At 45.7% G+C, this 23,798-nt stretch overlaps 1 protein-coding gene across 8 annotated transcripts in view; it reads left to right on the top strand.

Annotated features, from left to right (window-relative positions):
* Positions 1–22,120, top strand: part of TMEM63B (transmembrane protein 63B) — an 80,046-nt gene extending 57,926 nt beyond the window's left edge. For 5 of the 8 annotated variants that reach the window (XM_083732313.1, XM_083732309.1, XM_083732316.1 and 2 more), the window contains 15 exons: positions 542–612; positions 1,744–1,824; positions 2,216–2,339; positions 3,738–3,871; positions 4,518–4,655; positions 4,940–5,093; positions 6,910–7,016; positions 7,769–7,855; positions 9,342–9,407; positions 9,999–10,161; positions 13,340–13,445; positions 14,612–14,779; positions 16,179–16,294; positions 17,417–17,500; positions 19,102–22,120. In XM_083732313.1, the coding sequence (XP_083588439.1) occupies positions 542–612; positions 1,744–1,824; positions 2,216–2,339; positions 3,738–3,871; positions 4,518–4,655; positions 4,940–5,093; positions 6,910–7,016; positions 7,769–7,855; positions 9,342–9,407; positions 9,999–10,161; positions 13,340–13,445; positions 14,612–14,779; positions 16,179–16,294; positions 17,417–17,500; positions 19,102–19,269 (1,767 nt within the window). In that variant the 3' untranslated portion in view covers positions 19,270–22,120. The remainder of the gene's footprint in view (positions 1–541; positions 613–1,743; positions 1,825–2,215; positions 2,340–3,737; positions 3,872–4,517; positions 4,656–4,939; positions 5,094–6,909; positions 7,017–7,768; positions 7,856–9,341; positions 9,408–9,998; positions 10,162–13,339; positions 13,446–14,611; positions 14,780–16,178; positions 16,295–17,416; positions 17,501–19,101) is intronic. The other 3 variants (XM_083732311.1, XM_083732315.1, XM_083732312.1) reach the window with 1 other exon arrangement.
* The last annotated feature ends 1,678 nt before the right edge of the window (positions 22,121–23,798 follow it).

Below are 23,798 nucleotides of genomic sequence, written 5' to 3' on the forward strand. Positions count from 1 at the left end.
TGCCTCCCTGATATGCAAACAGTGAAGTAATATGACTCTCCCAGGAGAGGGAATTCCAAGGGTTGGGAGGGTGGCACAGAAAAGGCCCTATTGAGCAATGCATTATTATGGAAAGCTGATTGGGAAATGAGAGGGACCTCTGTGGAAGAGCTCAGGTCTTGAGCAGGAGTATGTGGGGAAAGGCAGTCCTGGTCTCAATTCGTTTAGGCCAGGAAATGGATAGGCAGCCAATGTATCTGGTAAAAAGGAGAGTACCACGAGTATGACCCCCATGAAAAGCCTAGTTGCCATATTCTGAACAGACTGAAGTTTCCAAATGGTCTTCAAAGGTAACCCCACTTAAGAGCTTATGAACAATGATAAGAAATATTCCATTTCTGCTTCTCCATTTCACTTGATTTGAGAGCAGGGTACATTTAACATAAATTCACAACACATAAATCCCATAAACTGATACTTCGCTTGGGCTTAGTCTCCATTTCCTGCTTCAACTGTGAAAGACCTCAGATCTAACGTTCTCTCTGCCTCTTGTCTGCTCCAGGTGAAGCGAACTCTCTTCATTAATGGAATCTCAAAGTATGCCGAACCTGAAAAGATCAGAAAGCATTTTGAGTGAGTCTTGTTCCCTGGATCCTTTAATTCTTAGCTCGACCCTCCTCTGACAAAGAAAAAATATATATAAATCAGCTATATATATAAATCAGCCAGTTTTTCTTTGGATAATTTTTTAACCCAACACCGTACCTTTGTATGCCTTAGATCAGAGCTAGCCAATGTAGTTCCCTCCAGATGTTGTTTGCTGCAGCTCCCAGCTCCCTTGAGCAATACATGGGCCAGACCATTGGTACATCTAGCTCAGTATTGTCTACACTGGCAGGCAGCAGCTTCTCAGGATTTCAGATGGGGAGTCTTCTCCTGGAGATGTTGAGGATTGAGCCTGGTACTTTCTGCAAGCAAGGCTGATTCTCTGCTGCTGAGCTCTGTCCCTTCCTCCTGCTAGCTAGGACTAGGGAATTGTAGTGCAGGAACGTTGTCTACTCTTGCCTTAGATCAGGGATAGTCAAACTCAGCCTCCAGATGTTTTGGGACTACAACTCCCATCATCCCTAGCTAACAGGACCACTGGTCAGGGATGATGGGAGCTGTAGTCCCAAAACACCTGGAGGGCCGAGTTTGCATATGCCTGCCTTAGATGGACATGGTGTCACCCTAGGACAGGGGATGCATTCACTTCTGGGCAAGCTTACAGGGTTCACATGCTAGAAATGGGCAGGGCTTCTACACATACATCCATGTCCCTCTCTGTCCTCCATCCAGGCATGCAAGAGGCATTATTATCAGGTAGGCAAAAGCATTCATGGAAGGCGCATGGCAAGGCCAATGAGGGGGGTGACCTGAGGAGAAGGGAAGCGCCTGGGAGTGGGGGGCAGAAGTGTGACCTGGAGAGAATTCAGAGGGCCACATTTTGCTCCTGCTCCTGCAGTTCCACACCCTCTGCCCTAGGTGGTTGTTACACTTCTTAACAGGAATGATGGGCACTTACTTCTTTCAGTTCCCGCCCCCCCCCCCCGCTTGCTCCTACAGAGCTTCAGCATGCAGCTGAATCAAAAGCTGAAGAAGCCTTCCTTTTCAGAGTCAAATGTGCCGTTTCAAGCCTGTTCCTTGAATAGGAACTCAACCGGGTTTTGCCAACCCTGCAGGTTTCTAATAAGCTCCTGCATTGTTCCTTTTTCTCGACTGCAGGGAAGCCTACGCCAACTGCACGGTACTAGAGGCACGTCCCTGCTATGATGTGGCCCGGCTGATGTTTCTTGATGCAGAGAGGTACAGTCTGGGATTCGTAGGGAATGGGGGCTTTTAAACCTGGTGTGTGTGTGTGTGTGTGTGTGTGTGTGTGTGTGTGTAATGCGCAGTTTAGCCTGCCGTGAGGTTGCTTGTGCAGCAGCAAGCCACATCCAGTTCTAGCACCGCTGTTCACAAATCCTAGGTTTCCAACAGTAGTGGGAGAGGATACAGTTCAGAGGTGAGGGCAGGCGAAGCCAAGCTGAAAAGAACAGGAAGGAACAGGAACAGGAAGAACAGGAAGTGAATATACTGCAGGACTCAGTTGTGCAGAAGACCCAATGCACGCTTTCTTTCTTTCACACCCCAATTTGCCTGCTTTGTCTTGCTAGCTTCTCTGAGCTTCCTCTTCCCCTGCATTCTTCTGTTTCAGGAAAAAAGCAGAGCGTGGAAAGATCTACTTCACCAACTTGCAGTCCAAGGAGAACACGCCCTCCATGATCAATCCCAAGCCCTGTGGCCATCTCTGCTGTTGTGCTATCAAAGGCTGTGAAGAGGTGCAGAGGGGGGAGCAGGGAAAGGCAGGGGACTGAGGGGTCCCTGCATAAGGGAGGGGGGTTCTTGATGGCCACAGGTCCATTTTTACCACTAATGGCACTCTGTGAGGCTCATGCTTGTGGAGAAGGTTGTGCCAGGGATCCAGTGGTCACCTAAGCTTGGGCCTTTGGGTTGGATCCAAATTGTCCCACAATTTGTTCGTTCCATTTCAGGGAAGGGTCTGAGATTCAGTAGAGACTCCTGCTGGAGGAAGTGAGGCATTTTTGTCAATTTATGCCGCCTTTCTGCAACCACCAGTGCCAGCTTCCACACTGCTATGGGGGGTCCGCAACACAAGATCTCAATGTTGTGGGTCACAGGAGGCTTTTGGGGTGGGGTGGGGGAGAATTAGCTAAAATCACCTCTGTCCTCCATGCTTCCTCCAGCAGGGAATCCCATCAGTAGCGTTCCACCTATGCAAAGTTTGGATCCAACCCTGTCTTGGCTGCTGTCCCCTTATCTGTTTCATAGTATCTCTTGAGAACCCTCTGCAGAATACATGTGCCTTGTTCAGCTGCCCTTTTCCTGCACAGTTGCAACTGATGTACCCTAATAATCAAGTGGCCCTTTTATTATGCAAGAAGATCTGCACCCAGTTGTTCCATTCTATACTCACAGCAACTGTCTGGGTGAGATTAGACTGAGGAACTTGCTCAAAGCCACACAAAGGAGCTTAGTGGGTGATGAACCCAATTCTTCCTAGTTCAGGTCTACCATCTAGCCCTACAATAACAGAGCAAACTAAACCCCCTTTTTGCCAGGCTGCCAGGGTGGATGGCTAGATTGGGCAGAAGTGTTGCTCTCCCCAGCCCTGCCAGCTTCACCCTAGACAGTGACACTAGCATCACTCCTACAGTTCAGAGTTTGGCGTTCCACCTGCTGAGTGGATGGCAGCAGTGGATAGCCCTGGAATGGGGCGTTCTTGGGCCACAGGGAGGAGCTGGGTCAGTCGCAGATCTCTTGAACCCTGAGCCAGCCCCACAACTACCACATTAGGTTCAAACTGGGTCCAGTTGCTAGGCCATTTCCAGGCTGGCACAGTGCTCTGCCTGTCCCTCACCCTTACCTTCTGATGCAGCATGCTTGGCAGGGCTACAGATGACCCTGCTGCTCCAGGTAGCAGCTGAGGTTAAGACTGAACCCCAGTGCTTTATCATACAAGAGCCTGTGAAACCAAAATATCAAGCGGCTGGTTCACATGACCAGTTGGTTCCCACTCGCTGGGCAGCCACTGATCCTGAATAAATTGGAATTCAGTACCGCTGTGTGTTGGGCTAACATGCCATAAGTTAGCCCATCGTTTGAGGTGGCGATGTGGCTGCAGGGCTTGTGTTCTCACCTTGTGCATGGTTGCCTAGGTGGAAGCCATGGAGTATTACACCAAACTGGAGGAGAAGCTGAAGGAGGACTACAAGAAGGAAAAGGAAAAGGTGAACGAGAAGCCGTTGGGCATGGCCTTTGTCACTTTCCACAACGAGGCCATTACAGCCATGTGAGTGCCGGGAGCACAGGGTGATGGGGAAGAATCATTTTGATGGCTGGGAGGGAGGGAGGGAGGGAGGGAGGGAGGGAGGGAGGGAGGGAGAACATTTCCCAGAAAAAGGCAACTTGGGTGTCGTTTTAAACCAAGATGGTGGATGGAAACTTTTAAAACTATTAATTTTAAGCACTTACTTCAAAACTGCAATGATTTTTTGGTTTCTTAGAACTGCTGACAGACAGACAGATCTATCTACCTACAAACTATCATTTTATAAAACTCCAGTCATGTTCCCCTTTTGCCTGTCTTATTCAAAGACAGAGTTTTAGTTGTGACTAGTAAAGCAGCTGAATGAGGCAATAGCTACTGCCACATTGCAGAGACTTGAGAAGGCCTCTGGCCCTCCTCCAGCTTCATCTGTCCTCCCCTCCTCCTCCTCCTCCTCCTCCTTTTCTTCTACTAGACACAATGGCTATGTTCTGTCGGTGCTCTCATGCCTCTGAATCTCGGTTGCTAGGAATCACAGGTGGGCAGGCTGCTCTTGGGCTCAGGTCCCACAGGCCTCTGCTTGGTCTCTGTGAGAACAGGATGCTGGGCTATAGATTGTGCCACTGACCCAGCAGACTTGCCTTACGTTCTGATGTTCTTCTTCCTCCAGAATCCTTAAGGACTTCAATGTGTGCAAGTGCCAGGGCTGCAAGTGCCGTGGGGAACCCAAGGCCTCGTCCTGCAGCGAGTCTCTCCATGTCTCCAACTGGGCAGTCTCATATGCGCCTGACCCTCAGAATATTTACTGGTAAACAAAATGGTGCCTCTCTGTGGCCTAAACTGGGAATTTGCCATCCTGGCACCATGCTTTGTGCAGGACTCTTTCTGGACTGCATGGATGCCAGAGCGAGAGATGCTTCTTTATAGGCTTGTTGTTAAGGTAGCTATTGGTAGCAGAGTGTTTTTAAAGGAGATGCAGCCACATGAGGACTGGATGCCACAAGGTTTTCCAAAAGCCCCTCCGGTCCAGTGTCTCCAGTGTTGGGTTCTGCCACCCTTAAAGTTTGGTTCTTCGCTTTGTCTCTCCTTCAGGGAACACCTGTCCATTCGTGGCTTCATTTGGTGGTTCCGCTGCCTGATCATCAATGTGGTGCTCTTCATCCTGCTCTTCTTCCTCACCACTCCTGCCATCATCATCACCACTATGGACAAGTTCAATGTCACCAAGCCTGTTGAGTACTTGAATGTAAGACCTTGACCCGAGAGATTTGGAACTTCCCTTCTCTCTTTAGCTCAATGACACAGGAGGGGAACGGCCTTTGAAAAGTGGCTATTTCCCTTCATATTCAGTAGGATTAAGCCCAGCCTCATGAGCCCAGCCCTCTGTGGTTTTGTGGAAACAGAGCAGGAGCAAATTATATTCATGTAGCTATCACTGCACTGTTTGTGTCCTCATGCTGTCAGTGAGGTTGCAAGGAGAAATGACGAGTGTGTGTGTGTGTGTGTGTGTGTGTGAGAGAGAGAGAGAGAGAGAGAGAGAGAGAGAGAGAACACCTTTGATAGCATAGAACAAGTACATACTTTTAACCTGTGAATAAAAATTCATGGTACTATGTCTTTTTGACACTTAAGTTCATTCCTTCTGGTTCCCTGTATAATTTTAAGTGCTATAATTACATTCCTTAATGTAATTGTGATAGCTTGACTTGAGGTAGCAGCCTCTGAGGTCCATGTATTATGGGACTGTGGGACCATATAACATCTGGCTCAAGTGATGATGTTATCTGTTGGATCTCAAAGATGTAATTCCACTAGTGGTCAGTGTTTAGAAACTACTACTTTTAAATTAAGTTTGTCTAATTTCGTTTGCACAAATGAAAGGGAAATTATTGACTCAAACCAATCTAGCAAGACCAGTGGTATTGAAATGGTGTGTGTTCATGCTCAACAGCAAATGACACATTACCAACCAGTTGCCAGCTAAATCAGCTTATATAACTAAACAGATCCAGCTGTGTGTGTGTTCTTTAATGGCACTCCCCTGTGTGATGTTCCCAGTCATTTGTTGAAATTTAAATTAATTAAACTGGCCTTAGGAATTCTGCCGGCCAATTTCTCCAAGTTAAATACAACCATGCATTTACAGTACTGAGGCTCATTAAATAAAAATAACTACAGGTTTCTCCTCAAGTAGTTTGTGGGAGATCTGAACTGACTTGTACTGAGTGTGCAATACTTGAATCAGATAACAAAGAATCCTTCTGCTTTTAAGATAATGAATATTTGTATAAACTTGGCTTATCTGTTAGCATACTGGTTCTTAAAATATGGGGTGGACTCATCTTAGCCAGACACGGTTCTGGGGCATGAAATAGTAAGTGCTTTCATCTTTGCCAAGAGAGCATCCTGGGTGCATTGAATACTCCTGGTGTTTCAAATGGTGTTAATTCACCTGGCAGAGGACTCTTTCACTGGTATGCTTTGGATTTGTGGGGATCACTGCAGCCTCACCCATTCTCTTCCCAATGTAATTCGGAACAGAGTTCAGAAAAAGCTGCTGCTTTGTTACTATTCTCTTTTCCTGTGCCTGGTTTTAGGAGGAGTTCAAAGATCTCTTACGCTATTTCACATGTATCCCAAACCACAAATCCTGGCCTGCAGTGGCAGGCAGTAGACACACACTTGTGTGCAAATATCTTTGCATGCTTACCTACAGAATTGATTGTTCAAGCTGTGTTGTATAGGGGGACAGAAAGCAGAGTAAGCTTTGAATTCAAGAGTTGTGAGAAACACAGGGCTGGCAGCTACAACTGGACTAACATAGGCAGGCAGGTCAGGAAACACACTCATTCCAAAACAGACTAGTAATAATCTCTCAAGAAAATAACACCATGCTGTAATATCAATATTGGGTTAATATATTTCACACACATACACGTGTTAGGATAACATACAACCAACTTAGCCAACCTAGTGCTCTGCCATTGCACACTTTGTATTCTTGGTTGCTATATATTATTCAGAGCAAGTGACTGATTGTTTCTTTTTCTTTCTCTTTCCAGAATCCCATCATTACCCAGTTCTTCCCCACCCTGCTGCTGTGGGCCTTTTCTGCTCTGCTTCCCACAATTGTGTACTATTCGGCATTCTTTGAAGCCCACTGGACCAGGTAAAATGGGGAGATTGTCTCTGCCTGCCTGAGAGCTGAACTACTCAGAATCTCTGCTCAGGCCCAGCTGCACTGCACTAAGATTTGATTTCTATGGACTTCATGTTTCTTCTTTTAGCAAACTTTAGAAAAAACTTCATGCTTCTTCAAATCCCATGAATCCCTACTGAGGAAAATAATAAAAGGCAAAAATATATTGTTCCAAGTTCTTGTTTTTGCAACTAGTGTTCTTCTCTGATATGTATTTTATTCCTAGAGTTCTACAGTATTAATCTAACAGTATATTGCAAACTACCTTGAGAGCCATTATAGGATGGAAATATGGTGTATACATTTAAAAATATTAAATCAAGGAGGCCTTGCCAGCCCTTATTCACATGTTATGTTATGCATACCTTAATCTGTACCTCAGGAGGGTAGCAGCACAAGAACAAGCCTTTTCAGTGGTGGCCCCCTTGCTTGTGGAAGGCCCTCCCCAGGGAGGCATGCCTGGCACCTTCAGTATCTTTTTTTAGACACCAGGCAAGGATTGTTCTCTTTTCCTGGGTTTTTGGACCTTAATTTGGAGGGGGGGGCATTTGTGGCCTCCTTTAGTGGGGCAGGATTTGTTGGTCCTGCCTTTTAATTGTTAAGCTGTGTTTTTCGGTAGCTTGGTTGCTCTTGTTTGTTTTAATGTAACTAGCTTTGGGTCACTCTTTCAGAAAAGTAACTATCACATATAATAACTGATAATAAATTATCTGTGCCACTAGGTCTGGAGAGAACAGAACAACCATGCATAAGTGCTACACTTTCCTCATCTTCATGGTATTGCTGCTGCCATCGCTGGGCTTGAGCAGGTAAAAGAAAGGTTGCTGAGTAGAAGAGAACATATCTGGGATGGATCCAAAATATCTATTCTTTCCAATGGTGGTGGCAACTTTCACCATTTCCCCCTTTCTCTCTGGAGTAGAGAGTGCTGCAGGGGAAAGGAGGAATTGCCAAAATCACCTCCCTGCCAAGAAACAGCACCACTGCTGAAATCTCACCCCAAATGGATGGGATCTTGCCCAAAATTGGTGCCGATGGTAGCAGCGCTTCTCTGCTGTTGGCTGTGGTGGTGGGGCTGGCAGGACATCCGCAAGAGTGCCACCTGGGGGCTTCAGCCACCTGAGGCAACAGCCTCACCCTGCCTAATGGCTGGACCGACTCTGGCTGTTGTACATCAAAGCAGTGTGGTTGAATGTCAACTCAACATGCACACATCTCCACACCATGTATTTTCAATTCTCAAGTGTTCATGCAGTCTCTTCTTTGTTGTTTTCATTTTTAATTGAGAAATGAGAGGGTGCATTGCAGGACATCACAATAACCTCCATTCAGTGTGTATAAGATTCAAATTAGCTCAAGGAGAATTGAAATGGTCTGTTAAAATTGGAGCTGAGGTGAAAAGCTTGGCTTCAGTCATTGGCATAGTAAGGCTACAGTCCTGGGCCTACTCACCTTGGAGTAAGCAATGAATGTAGTGGAGTACACACATAGAGAATTTTGCTGAATATTACCTTGAATGAGGCCTGCTTTCTCAGCTTCAGTTCCATATCTCTAAAAAGAAATACTGAATGGCCTACTTGTGGGATCTTGTGAATGGAAAGCGTGTGTGTATGTATATCTCCACACTAAAGTAAAACAAATAGGATTAATTATTATAATAATACAATTTGTAACAAAATGAGTACCAGAAATATGAGAAATTATTCCTTTGAAGTCTAAGTATCCTTTATTTTTGAAAAAAAAGTAAGTTACTTTAAAACAACACTAGAAGGCCAGCATATCTAAAATGCTTATTTTTTTGTTGTCTGGTTGTAATACATGCTTTGTTTTCTTAAGTGGCTGTATTGTATAAGCGGATTTGCTTCTATAAATGTAACCTCCTCTAGAACTGCATTAGTAATAAGACCCAGTAAATGCAAAAATAAATTAATAATGGTCCCATTCCCCCATCCTTGGCCTAAAGGAATGGAAGCATCTTTTGTTCTGCTATCGATCTCTTTTAAATCAATGCTTTTAAAGCGATCCCTATATAAATATAATGCCAGTGTGGTGTCAGGAACTTATCTGAGGAGGGAGAGGAAGAATACACAATAAGAAACTGGGTTGGGTTGTTTAATGTGGCCTAGAGCTTTTTCTTGGTCATGGTCTGAGACAGAGGGCTGGCCTTAGATGGACTGGGGCCTTGACCCAGCATAGCAAATAGAGCCTCATGAGAAGTTTGCTAACACTGCAGTTGCATCCCAAATGCCTCTTGGTAATAATTACTCTGCACTCTTTGTGTGCTTCTCTTTCTAGTCTGGATGTATTTTTCCGCTGGCTGTTTGACAAAAAGTTCCTGGCAGAGGCTGCTGTGAGATTTGAGTAAGTAAAGCCTTAAGAGGAGGGAAGTGTGTGGTTTGGTGCCATGCCTGCTGTGGTGCAAATCTCTGCTTCTCACAATCTTCTCCTCCCACCACTTCCTGCTTCCCTTGGTAGGCCACTGTCCGATAACATCAAGCCATTTAAGCATCTGCCCATATGCTGTCAAAAACTTATCCTTCGATGCTCCTAGTTGCCATATTTCCTTAAATTACCTACTGTGTAGGCTGTGAATAAGACAAAGCTTTATTTTCTTTGTGAAGGTGGGACACAGAGACCATGCTAACAAAGACACAACTACCACGGTTGGGGAATAAAGGAAAACCACTGTATGTGAACCAACATGGTAACACAGGTGGATGTAGTAGTCACAGGTGTGTTAGACAGCTAATAGCCCCTAATTGGTGGTTCAGGCAGTGGGGACATCCTACACAAGGAGAAAATGACTCAGATGAAGTAGTCAAGGGCATCAGTATATCCACATCTGACCCAAAATTTACTACCCGTCTTCCATTCTGTTAATCCCCACGCTACATTCCATTTGCTTTCCTGGTTGGGAAGCTTTTTTCTATTGCCCTCCTTTCTCTTTCCCAGGTGTGTGTTCTTGCCAGACAACGGGGCCTTCTTTGTGAACTACGTTATTGCCTCTGCCTTCATTGGGAATGCCATGGACTTGCTGCGCATCCCTGGCCTCCTGATGTACATGATTCGCCTCTGCCTTGCCCGCTCAGCTGCTGAACGCAAGAATGTCAAACGGGTACGTGGCTCATGTCAGCAAGAGTTGGTCCAGTCACACAACTAAGGACAAAACTGGAACCATATGTCATAAGGGGATATTTGACTGCTGCCTGGAGCGACCCACAGACACAATAGTCTAAAGGTTTCAAAACAGTGGTGCTTTGAAGACAATTTGTTTTTTTTCAAAATGATTTTTATTTAGTTTTCCATCCATAACAAAAAAGACAAGACAATAAAGAAAACATACAACACGTATAGTTTCAGGCTCTTAATTTCATGGTCCTTACTCTCCCGACTTCCTCGTACCTCCCCTTTCTGCATTCTCATGTCGAAATAGTTAATTAGCAAATCCCTCCCTTTTTTTAAAATTGATTATACAAATTGTTCAGATTCTTCCACTTAACCATTATCGCTATTAACCCCTATTTTTCTCATTCAACATCAATCTAGCATTCACTGATTTTAGAATATTTCTTTAAATAGTCTTTAAATTTTTTCCAATCTTCTTCCGCCGTTGCTCTTCCCTGGTCTCGAATTCTGCTCGTCATCTCTGCCAAGCCCATGTAGTCCATCATTTTCATCTGCCACTCTTCCACGGTGGGTAAATCTGGTGTCTTCCAGTACTTTGCTATAAGAATTCTTGCTGCTGTTGTGGCATACATAAAAAAGGTTCTATCCTTCTTTACAACCAATTGGCCGACTATGCCCAGGAGAAAGGCCTCTGGTTTCTTAGGGAAAGTGTACCTAAGTACTTTTTTCAGTTCATTATAGATCAGTTCCCAGAAAGCCTTAATCCTTGGGCACGTCCACCAAAGGTGGAAGAATGTTCCCTCCCTTTCTTTACACTTCCAACATTTGTTCTCGGGCGAATGATAAATTTTTGCAAGCTTGACTGGGGTTATGTACCACCTATAAATCATTTTCATAATATTTTCTCTCAAGGCACTACATGCCGTAAATTTCATCCCGGTGGTCCATAACTTTTCCCAGTCAGCAAACATTATGTCATGACCAATATCCTGCGCCCATTTAATCATTGCAGATTTAACCATTTCATCTTGTGTATTCCATTTCAACAACAAGTTATACATTTTTGACAAGTTCTTAGTACTAGGTTCTAGCAATTCAGTTTCTAGTTTTGATTTTTCCACCTGGAAGCCAACTTTCCTGTCTAGTTTAAAAACTTCCATTATCTGATAATAATGCAGCCAATCTCTCACTTTCCCTTTTAACTTCTCAAAACTTTGCAATTTCAGTCTGTCTCCTTCTTGTTCCAAAATTTCCCAATATCTCGGCCAGTTAACCTCCATGTTTAGTTTTTTAATAGCTTTTGCCTCCATTGGCGACAACCACCTTGGAGTTTTACTTTCCAACAAATCTTTATATCTAATCCAGACATTAAATAATGCTTTTCTGACAATATGATTTTTAAAACCTTTATGAACTTTTACCTTGTCGTACCACAGGTATGCATGCCATCCAAAAAGATTGTCATAACCTTCTAAATCCAAAACATCAGAATTTTCTAGAAGTAGCCATTCTTTCAACCAGCAAAAAGCTGCTGATTCATAATACAATTTAAGGTCTGGCAGGGCAAATCCGCCCCTTTCTTTCGAATCAGTTAATATCTTAAATTTTATTCTAGGCTTCTTGCCCTGCCAGACAAACTTAGAAATATCTTTCTGCCATTTCTTAAAACAATCCATCTTATCCACTATTTGCAATGTTTGGAACAAAAACAACATTCTAGGCAATACATTCATTTTTATAACTGAAATTCGACCCAACAAGGAAAGCTTCATATTTGACCAAATTTCTAAGTCTTTTTTTACTTCCGCCCAGGTTTTCTCATAATTATCTTTAAATAAATTCAGATTTTTAGATGACATATTTATCCCTAAATATTTCACTTTCTTAACCACCGTTAACCCTGTCTCACTCTGAAACTTTACTTTCTCCAATGTTGTTAAATTTTTCTCCAAACCCTTCGTTTTAAACTTATTTAATTTAAATCCTGCTACTTGACCAAACTCTTGAATTAGTTCTAATACTCTTTTGGTACTAGATTCCGGCTCTTGCAATGTAAGTACTAAATCATCTGCAAAGGCTCTCAGTTTATATTGTTTGGCTCCGACCTGTATTCCTTTAACCAGCTGGTCCTTTCTGATCATGTTCAACAGGACCTCCAGGACCGATATAAAAAGTAATGGAGAGATTGGGCATCCCTGACGTGTCCCTTTTTCAATAGCTTTGAAGACAATTTGGAGGCAGCCCTGTTTAGGGAAGCTTTTAATGTTTGAGGCATTACTGTATTTTAATATTGTGTTGGAAGCCACCCAGAGTGGCTGGGGAAACCCAGCCAGATGAGTGGGGTATAAATAAATTATTATTATTATTATTATTATTATTATTATTATTATTATTATTACTACTACTACTACTACTAGGGAGGTTCTTTTGCCTTGTAGTGTTAAAAACAACAACATGGAGATAAGACCCCCAAAAAATCATATCTAGGGCTGTCAACCTATCATATTAAATTTATAATATTTTCTTTAGTCAATTACCGTAATCAATCCAATTTGCATCTGGATTTTAAAAAATTGGTTCTGGGACTAGAAGCATCTTTTTTTGTTTTAGATTATATATTCATGTATCATAGCAAGCATTATCTTAAGGGAGACATTTTTGCTGCATGTGAGAGTTTAATTTTAACCTGCCTGCTTAATCTGGGATAATTTTTCTATTCAAAAGGTCTCCCCCTCCTCTCAGTTAATCTTAATGAACTAATGTATTAAATGTTGCAACCCAAATTATATCCTGTAGATCCTTCTGTTGAGCTCCTAGATACTTGAATTTATTTTATTCAGAAAAGTTGCACAAGTATTCCACAATCTGGGCACAGTCACTATGAAGGCCCTCACTCTCACTCCCACCCCAAATAGCCAGATTCCCAGGCGACCTTAAGCCAAGGCATTGACATACTGAAGTGATTGCACCTTGCCTGTTTCCATAGCAACTTAGGGAGCCCAACTTCCAGTACCATCTTGGTGTGAGTGCCTCACTGTGAATCTATGGACAAACGGACTTGTGAAAATCGTGGCTTGTTTTGACACACATCCAGAATATAGTCACGTGGGCTCCTCACTCAGACATTCATGTGTACGCCAACAGGATCTCTGTTTCTTGCCTTTCAGCATCAGGCCTACGAGTTCCAGTTCGGGGCCGCTTATGCCTGGATGATGTGTGTCTTCACTGTGGTAATGACCTACAGTATCACCTGCCCCATCATTGTCCCGTTTGGTAGGTACCACAACATCTCCTTGGACTTCTTTTGCCTAGCACAGACATGGCCAAACTTGGCCCTCCAGATGTTTTGGGACAACAACTCCCATCATCCCTAGCTAACAGTGGTCAGGGATGATGGGAGTTGTAGTCCCAAAACATCTGGAGGGCCAAGTTTGGCCATGCCTGGCCTAGCAGGTTTTTAATACACCAAATACCTAAAGGCAGCAGACATAGATATATTCACAATGGGTTTTGTGTCAATTCATTACAGTGAGTTTCTTAAGATGTCACCTGGGTGATAACATAGCAACTGACTCTAATCTTGTGATCTGTGGGTTCAAGGTAGCTTGAATGAGATTTGCAAGCTCCCATTTTGTGATTCATTTCCTGCTGGAAGCTTAGGCCAGGTACAGCATTGGGGTTGGCACTGTCGGCCACTTGCCAATGACCTGAGGTCACCCACCATCTAGCTTCCCCTCTGTTTACTTTAGGCAAGTAAGTAACAGAGGCAGCAAGAAAGTCAGTGTAGCCAACAATGCAGACACCGTTTCAGGGAGTGGGACCCTATCTCTGGGACTCCAATGTAGTACTGCTCCAAAAATAACCTATACTGGACATCCCCAAAGCATTGTGGGAGAATTAAAACAATAGATGTCATGAGTAGTGCTTAATCTGCTGGCTGTACTGGCATTTTTGGTATCTGCCTGCTTCAAGGTAAAGGGAGTAGAACAGAACTGCTGTCTCCTGGGGCCATTTTGGTAGCTTGTCTACCACAACCTGAGGCAGATTTTCTCTCACTACCACCCAAACAAGGGGTGTTTTTATCAGCTCCACTGCTGCCCAAGGAAGGGACATCTTCTGCCACTGCCAAGGGAAGGACATCATTGCCACTGAAGAGCTTATGTTGTGGTGTCTAATAAGGACCCCCTCCAAAGCTGGCACCTGTCCTGGCTGAAGAATTTGTTTTGGTGACCCAGCAAAATTGTGGCTAAGTAGGTAATTTTTTCAAGCTTCCTCCATTCCTCCAGAAACAAGGAAGCTGCCAAACGAAGCATTGGTCTCTCATATGTTTGATGCCTATAGAAGCTGTTTAAGAGGCACCTAACAAGTGGAAATAATAAGTAAAGCTGCTGTTCATTCAGCCTTCCAGCTGATTGCTCCATCCCTCCCCATTCTGTTAGGCCTGATGTATATGCTACTGAAGCACCTGGTGGACAGGTACAACCTCTATTACGCCTACCTGCCTGCCAAGCTGGATAAAAAGATCCATTCAGGGGCTGTGAACCAGGTGGTGGCAGCACCTATCCTCTGCCTCTTTTGGCTCCTTTTCTTCTCCACCGTGCGCACAGGTAAGCAGATTCTTTTACGTCCAGTCTGATTTGCTAACGTCTGCCTTTATAATAAATATAGAAGGGCTTTCAGTGAGACATTGATGCTCAAGGTTCAAGAAGCATGCTGAGCAGCTGCTCCACAAGCAGCGCAGATGGAACCACCTTCTGATCATTAGAAAGTGCAGTTAAATGAGTTAATTGTGTTAATCTGGAGCAGATATGGGGAACTTGCAAGATCAGGTACGTTCAGTCCCAGGACCCATTTTTAAGTAAAACATGCATTAGGGGACCCATATCTTAATCTTTTACCATATACAGTATTTGCATTGTGGTAGTGCTCCTGTTGTGACCCACTTTGGATCAGGTTGCTCAAGACCAGTGCTCTAGATTTCCCCAGCCATCAGCTCCCATCATCCCTTCCTATTGGCCAAGCTTGCTGTGGATTATGGGAGATGGATTCCAACAAGGTCTGGAGTGGCCATGGGTGGAATTCACTGTGTTAAAGAGATAGCAAAAGCCCTGTGTATCGTCACTGTGATGTTTAAGAAATTGCAGGTGGCAGCTCCATACCATGGAACACGGTCCCAAATGGCCAACTTGAGGGCTTCAAAAGAGGATGAGACAGATTCACAGAGGATACGGCTATCAATGGCTCCTAGCCATGATGGCTGGGCTCTGCTTTGATGGCCAGAGGTAGTAGTGCTTGCTGGAAACCACAGGTGCCAAGAGGGCTGTTGTGTTTGGGTCCTGCTTGTGGACTTTCCACCGGCATTTGGTTGGCCACTGTGAGAACAGGATGCCTGAACTAGATGGTCCAGTAGCCTGACCCAGCAGGCTCTTCTTATGTCAAAATGTGGCCTGTGAGGGGTGGGAGAGATAACAATCTGGCCCTCTGGAGTAAAAATAAATAAATATTCCCCACCCCAATCTATTGTTTCTTCATGGGCTACTGCCTCCATTTTGCTCCTTCTGAATGGGAACCTATGACCTGACACAAACCAATGTCACTTGGAGCCACCTCTGCCCACAAAACGTCACTTCTGTAACATAAGAGCCCACACTGGCTGTCATGGGGACCTGTGTTGCCACGCATAACCATTGTATAGCCACTCTGGAGTGCCACAACAGATGATAAAGATGAAAGGATCTTCTTTCCCATCTTGGTTACACACCCCCACACCCCCACACGATTGCTGTTCAAAATGGTGAATGTTGGGTGAGTGTGGAGGGGGTAGAATGCCTAGCTGAAGGTGGCCATGCTTCAGCAGAGAAGTGGCTTGCCCTGTTCTTTAGGTCAGCAGCTATAATGAGAGAGGACCAAGGCCTAAAGTAAAGCCCCCGGAGCGAAGAGCAAAGGCAGAGAAAAGAGAAGGTATATACTTGGCAACCTTGACAGAGGTTATTTTGCATTCCTCAGGGTTCCTGGCTCTCACGTCCATGTTCACCTTCGTGGTTCTCGTCATCACCATCGTGATCTGCTTGTGTCATGTCTGCTTTGGACACTTCAAATACCTCAGTGCTCACAATTACAAGGTAATTGTAGTGGAATAATAATAATATAATAATAATTTATTATTTATACCCCGCCCATCTGGCTGGGTTTCCTCAGCCACTCTGGGCGGCTTCCAACTGAATATTAAAAACAATACAGCATTAGACATTAAAAACTTTCCTAAAGAGGGCTGCCTTCAGTTGTCTTTTAAAAGTAAAATAGTTGTTTATTGCCTTGACATCTGCTGGGAGGGCGTTCCACAGGGCAGGCGCCACTACTGAGAAGGCCCTCTGCCTGGTTCCCTGTAACCTTACTTCTCGCAATGAGGGAACCGCCAGAAGGCCCTCGGCACTGGATCTCAGTGTCTGGGCTGAACGATGGGGGTGGAGATGCTCCTTCAGGTATACAGGACCGAGGCCGTGGAAGGGCATTTTCAGGGCAACCAAAAGGGTTGTGTGGTGGCTTCCCCTAAGAACTGCTTCACGTGTTTCCCTAGAGAGATTTGGGAAGGGGGCAGAATCCCAGGCACACCTGTGTTCTTAGTCCGTCTGTTGAAGAGATGGGGAAAGCCCTGTGTACACGCAATTGGAGAAGCGTCCTGCAAGAGGCAGACTCCATTCTGAGATGAAAAAATACCACCTCCTAATCCCTTGGTTTTTGTCTTGGTCTTCCTGCCCTTGCTGCATATCTCAGCCACTTTAGGACCTATGTGGGGGCTGGACCAATGCTGTGGTCCCTCCCCACAGGAGGAAAGCCCTGGCAGCGGAAACCAGCCCCTCTCACGGTTCTTCCATTTTCAGGAGCCATGTGAGAAGAAACTGTGAAGAAGTAGCTTCCACAGTGATGCATCTACATGGAACTTGGCCCTTCAAAGTTTTATTGCTGTGGAGGCTCAAAGCTTCTTTCTGCTCCTCTTCCACATGCAGAGCACCTGAAACCCAGCTCTTGCACATAGCTATCAACATTTCACTTTTTTCAAGGGAAATTTTATTATAGGATTCCTAGCAAGAAAAGGGAAAAGTTGACAGCTATGCTCCTGCAGTGATTACCACCACCGGGACCATTCTGGTTGCATCATGTTCCCGCAGGGCAGGCAGGTCCAGAACTGGCAAGCTGCTGACTTTGCTGTTTGGTTTCCTGCCATGCATGTTTCTGTCTTCCAGATCGACCACACAGAGGTGGATGCTGTAGATGGGAGGGAGAATGGACGGCCCGCTGCCAGCCACCCGCCAGCTCCAAAATCAGCTGTGAGTCTCCGGCTCCTCCGCTTGCCTTCTGCAACGTCGGATATTCTGTGCCCTCTTATGTCTGAGTTTGGGGAGGAGGAGGAGGAGGAGGAGGAGGAGGAGGAGGAGGAGGGAGAGGCCTTTGCAGATTTCCTATCAGGCCCCCACCTTTTTGGCTGTACACGAGCAGCATCCACGGAGCATGGGCAGAAAACAGGCCTCTCTGTTACTGGCCCTTTCTGAGATGATGGACCGGCAACCTCACTCTGCCCCTCCCCCAGTGCTGTTTGTTCACTTTCTGCCTCTGTCTCTCAGCTTGGACAGTGAAGCCAGACTGGTCAGTGCCCCTTTCTCTTCTGCTTTCTGGCTCCTAACGCATCGGCATGCTCTGCAGAAAGAGCTGCGGCTGTCATTTCCCAATGCAAGTTAGTTTTGAGTGGGACGGGAATCTTTAATTCATTCAAGGCTTTGTGAGTCACCCCTTTCCCTGCACCCCAAGTTGCCCGAGGTCCAAATTGTCTGCAGACAAGCACTGTGGAGATGTCAAAGGCTGCAGTCACACCACACAAAAGAGCAGCTCCGGAGCCAAATCCTAAGTATTAGCTTAATTGGGGGCAGGGAGGAAACACACACTGAAAACAAGTGGATTGGTTACCCTAAAAATATAGAAAATAGAGAGAGCCTGTATTATTATCATCCTCATCCTCATCCATTTAACACAGCATTTTAGTTGTGCCAAAATTATTTACAATCTTTCACTCCAGTCCAGAGTCCCATGTGTGCTTTGGTGCATGTTCAGAGCTTCTGCATGAGCCAGTTTCTCCTTTTGCTGCACACTGGAGGAAGACAGTCCACTTGCCCATCCTCACCTTGTGTGTGTGTGTGTGTATGTGTGTGTGGAGCTGCACCGTACATTGAAGTGAATGGTGCTTTACTGGTACACCAGAGCTCTCCTTCCTGTGAACTGGGATGTTCGCCTCTTTTTGCCCTCAAAATGCATCCAGTGAGAGAGGTCACAATTCACCTTTTTTACACACAAGGAGCTAAAGCTAAGCTATCTTGCTGAGACAGACCTATCTGTTGCAGATCTGAATTGCAGCCACAGTATTACCGCAAGGGGTTACTTCTATTCCTAGGGGTGAAAGGCCCCTTGCAATGGGTGGTTTCTGAATAAGGCCTCAGTAGCTCCCTTCAGGCTTGATAAAGGAGGACAGAATCCTTGATGCTAAGGCTCAGGGCAAGGAAACATCAGGCCCAGGCTGTGGAGGATCCTCAGTGCAGGTTTTTGAGGCTTCAGGGCTGTTTTTCCTCTACTGGATGTCTCAAGATCTTCATGAAATTAGGGCTGAGTGTTACACCTCAGAAATATTGTCGTACTATTCGAGCCTAAGCTCTGGAGTCACACAGCCCTTTTTTCCCTCCTTCTCCCACCCTCATTTTGCTGTCAAACAACTATTCCACACAATACAATTCTGTGCCAGCATGACTGCTCTTGGGCTCCTGACTGCATGGCACTTACCCATCATGCTCTGCTGCCTGAGTCCCCACAGAGAGAGGAAGAGGGTGGGGGGCTAACTGGTCCATTGTTTTATTCTTCTCTTCTTTTTATACCGGCTCTGCAGCAGAAGTACATTGCCCAAGTGCTGCAAGATTCTTCACCTGAGGGCGACGTGGCAGAGTCTGAAGAACAGGGGTCCCAGGACGAGGAGCTCATCAACCCCAACGGCATAAACGATACAGATTTCCAGTCGTGCGAGGACAGCCTGATAGAAAACGAGATCCATCATTAGAGGCGCTGGAATGCAAGAGGGGGCAGGGGGAGTCCTGTGAGCTGACGAGGCTGCTGGGCACCGGTTGTATATGTGTGCGTGAGAGGGAGTGAAAAGCTGTGTATGTGTGAGAGAGGGAGCGAGACCAAGGAAGCGGAAGAGAAGGCAGCACGAGACGAGACAGGTGGCATCCATTGCTCCTTCCTACCTACCTGGCTGCTGCATTATTGCTCCTTCCAAGATGGGGAGAGAGAACCTGTCCCGTTGCTCTCTCTGTATTCTTCTTTCTCTCTCCCTCCCTCTCTCTCCATCCTTTAGTATGGGAGGAGGATTTCTCTTACAAGCTGCCTACCCTGAACTCCATCTGAAACACCCTACAAACCCAAGATGGAGCAGAGGAAATGGCCTGCCTCCTTGCTCCATTGTGGCCGGGATGGGGAGCAAAAGGAAGGTGCAGCAGGAACCAGGCGAAAGATTCTCCTCCTCCCCCATTCCCTGCTCCCCTGTCTAGAATCATGAACACTAATAATGTATTAGGTCTGAAAGCAAACTGAGCTTTAATCAAGGCACTGAGTTTCCAAACGAAGAGTCGAGTGGCTTTGAACCTGGCTGGGATCAGGGATTCCAGCCAAGCGGAGCTGTTTTGTTTTTTTAAAAAAAATCTGTGTGTAAATCGCCCTCCATGCCTGTGCATCAGTAAGCATTTCATCTCTGGTGCCCGAGGCACGGCCCTATGACGACTGCGGTCTCGGCCAGCCCTTTCCACTCTGTCTCTCCAGGGATGGCTGCCAGAGCGTGGTCTCAGAGCCAGAGGGATGCTGCGTGCAGGAAAGGGCCCCTGCTACCAGGAATGCTCCTCGATGAAAGCCGCAACTGGAGAGTGCTGCAGAGGCTGCCCCCGGGCAGCTGCTTGGGGCAAACGCAGCTCCAGTAGCAAGAGAGCCCCCTTGCAGGGCAAGGGGAGCGCAGGGGGAGGGATTGGCAAGGAAGATTGTCCCAGGCAGGCTGGCGGTACTTCCCTTCTCTTCCCTCCCCGCTCACAACTCAAACAATGATGGTAGTCCATGTTAAGTGAGACCCAGGGGTCTTGAAGCAGAGGTGCCGTGATTTGGGCTCTGCAGCATTCTTTTGCACTTTTGTTTTATCTTCAAAACTGACTAAAACCCAAGCCTCCCTCTTGCCCAATCTAATTTTTAGGGAGGCAGAGGAGGGAAAGACGGGTTGGTTTCCTGAAGACTGCTAGAAGGGGCAAGACCACAGGATCCCGGGCGCCGTGAGGCTTCTGAGCTGGTCCAGCTGTGCCCCGGGTCCTTGCTTTTGAAGCCTCTCATGCATTTTTAGTAACGGGCAAATTGGCTCCTGTTTGATCAGGCTCCCTCACCCCAGCCCCGCTGCCTTGCATGTGACTCCAAGGAACTGCCTTATGACTCAAGGTGTCGCTGCCTCCTGAGCTTTCCTTTTCAAAGGGTTGCGAGAGAACCTTCCATCCCACCCATTGCATCATTTGCACAGAAGGTTGGGGTTGCCCAACTCATAGGGCTCTTTTGTTTTTTGTTTTGTGCTTCTGTAAGATTGGCATGAGCCAAAGGGTGGCACGGAATCCATTTCTGTGAGCATGTCGAAATCTATTCAGAAAGGTATTTACAGTCTTGGATGGATTGGGCAAATAGAAGGGATACAGGTGGAGCCAGGAATGGCCTTTGGGGTTGTTTTGGGGGATTTGGGGAAGCAACGAATCCCCTTTCACTCTTGGCGAGTCTTGCCTTCAGCTGGGGACACTGGGCCTTTTGTCTAGGTTGAGTTGGTTCTTATTCTTGAGCCGAGTATCTGCACCAGACCCATTTCCCAAAACACCCAAATGAAAAGCCACACACAAAAGAAGGCTATTTAGCTGTCTTAAATTTTCCATTCCCTTCATCTCCACAACACTGTCCCTCCCCTGCCGTAAGCAGTCCGTGAGGGATGCTGCCAGTGTTACACAGAAGCAGAGACCAAGAGACCAACCCTCCCTTCAAAGAGGAAGTGGGTGCAATTTGCTGTCTTTGTTCTTCCAGCTTGAAGCGTTTTCAAAGATGGGACTAAATGTCTCGATTGCTTTTAACACTGGGCAGGGCTGGGGGGGGGGGGCTGATCCACCTCCATGGGAGAAAACAAGAGAGCTGAAGCGCAGGAACTTAAGATGCCGTCACAATTGTTCAAAGTCACGGACAGTCACAAGTGCAACCAAGAGAAGCCCTTTGCTTCCCGCTTCTTGACTTAGGAACCCCAGAAAACGGGGAGAAGGAGCTGGACTTTGTAATCCCTTCTGGGAGGAGACACATGAGTTTGAGGAGGAGCCCAGTTCACCCTTGGGAGCTGGGCCATAGCTTGGGGGGGGGGAGTGTCCAGGAGTTGGGGGAAGGGGGGAGGAGCCTGTGTTCAAAGTGACCCTTATTCCTCCCCCACCATGATCATCACCGCCGCCACACTGCTGCTGGAATGCATGTGGGTTTTATTTTAATTGTTTAAGGATGTTTTTCTTGGATGCTGTCTAGAAATAGTATGTGTTCCATGCCAGGGTTTCCTGTCCACACCTGTACTGGTACCTTGGCACCATATTCCTAAGCCCAGCCACCACTGCCCTATCTGCATCGGCCCCACAACCTCAACTTGGGATGACTGGGATGGCCCTGGGATCTCCCTGTACATACAGCTGCAGCGCAGGGCTGGCCTATGCTGGTGATGGATGGATGTGTTGGGTGCGGACCACTGGTGCCCCCCCTTGCAGGGAGCTGTGTTCTAACTGGCACTGTGTCTGTGTAGAGATGTGTATAATACCCTGTATATATTTGTGTAAAAAAAAGGAGAAGAAAAAAAACAGGAACTTATCATATTTCTAGTCTCTGTGTGTGTGCATTTGGGGAGTGGTGTAACGGGGAGTGGGAGGGGAGACCAGCCTGCTGCTTGGGGGAAAATGAATGCTAGCAGATAATATCAGAATTCGAGGTGTGTTTACATTCCCATTTACTGTGGCTGGTGATTATCTTTTCCCACAAAGTCTTCAAAAATAGCATCATCTGGATGGAAAAGAAGATATACGAAATTCTTTAAGTGGAGGGTCACTGTAGATCTTTACAAAGCAAAAAGGGGCATTGGTAAGGGCCACCTAAATGCTGTTAAGTTATAATTAGCCCTGTTTATTTTTTTAAAAAAGATATTTATTAAAGTTTTACAAAGAGAAAAAAGTTACAGAATAAAAAAGAAGAAAAAAGAAAAATACAAAAAGTACAAAAATACATAGGGGGGAAAATGCAAAATACAGAAAAAATAAATAGAAAACAGTTAAAAACAAATCAATCTTTTCATATCTTAAATTTCATTTACTTATTTCCCTGACCTCCTCACACCTCCCTTTTTTGTATTCCAGTTCACATGCTTAATTCAGCAAATCCTTACCCTCTTTGTTTTTATCTTCATTCTATATCTTAACGTATTATAACTTTATATTTTCATCCGTTATCAATCCATTTTTACATATTCTTTTTAACCTTGTTGCTAAGACCGCTTCCTTTCAATCCGACATCATTTTAACATTCATTAATTTTACAATGTTTCTGCTATAATTAGCCCTGTTTAAGTGAAGCAGGTTGATTAATTGGGAGAAATCTGCCCCAAATTTTGGGAGGGGAGACATCATAGAAACATGGGAAGCTGCCTTATAACAAGTCAAGTCAGAATTTTCTACAACAGTAGTGGGGAACCTGCAGCCCATAGGACTACTTAAGTCCACCAGGCCTTGCCACTTGACTTGTGCTGTGGTTTGGTTCAAATCATGCCCATGTTTCTATCTCCTGATGACATCGTGACAGGTAAACCTTGGGACCCAAGTGAAAAGGAAGAACCAGAAGCGTGCTCTGCTCTTCAGAGGAAGACATTTCCTTGGCAGCCTCAGCTTGACTTCAAGTCATGGTTGCCGCTACAAAACTGGAGGGTGCTCCCAATTCTTCCATTTGATCCCAAGGTTTACTGCTGGAAGCAGGCCCATGGGTGCAGCAGAAGGGTTGCTATGCCAAATAAACACTTCTCTTTCTTTGCCTTCTCTGGGCATCTGTCTACTACAACCCTAATGACAGAACATATATCCACCATTTAATTTAAAGAATGGAGCAGGCACCTTGCATCTAGAAAAGTTTATCTGCCATAGTGTTGATGAGCTTGACCAGGACTTCCCAGGGTGTGGAAATCTTTTGTGCCCATCTCCATGTCTCAGCCTGTCAGTCACTTGGTGCTACAAACTACTGTAGAGTGCTCTGTGCGGTGCAACCCTTGAGTTGGTTCGGAAGCTGCAGCAGAATTCTACAGCTGGGATGGCTGCTACTATCCAAGGTCTATTAGTTTAGAAAGCCCTAAAACCCTTAACAACTTGGGACCAGATCGCCTTGCCCACTAGACCGCTTCAATTGGCGGGCACCACATAACACCCATTCCACACTTGTAGGAACCTGATTTAGTGTGGCAGCAACTCCACTTTGGAACTCCCTGCCTATTGAGGTCAAGCAGTACTTCACTGT

The sequence above is a fragment of the Podarcis gaigeae genome, assembly GCF_964106915.1.
Source record: "Podarcis gaigeae genome assembly, chromosome: 3".
NCBI classification, from domain to species: Eukaryota; Metazoa; Chordata; class Lepidosauria; order Squamata; family Lacertidae; genus Podarcis; species Podarcis gaigeae.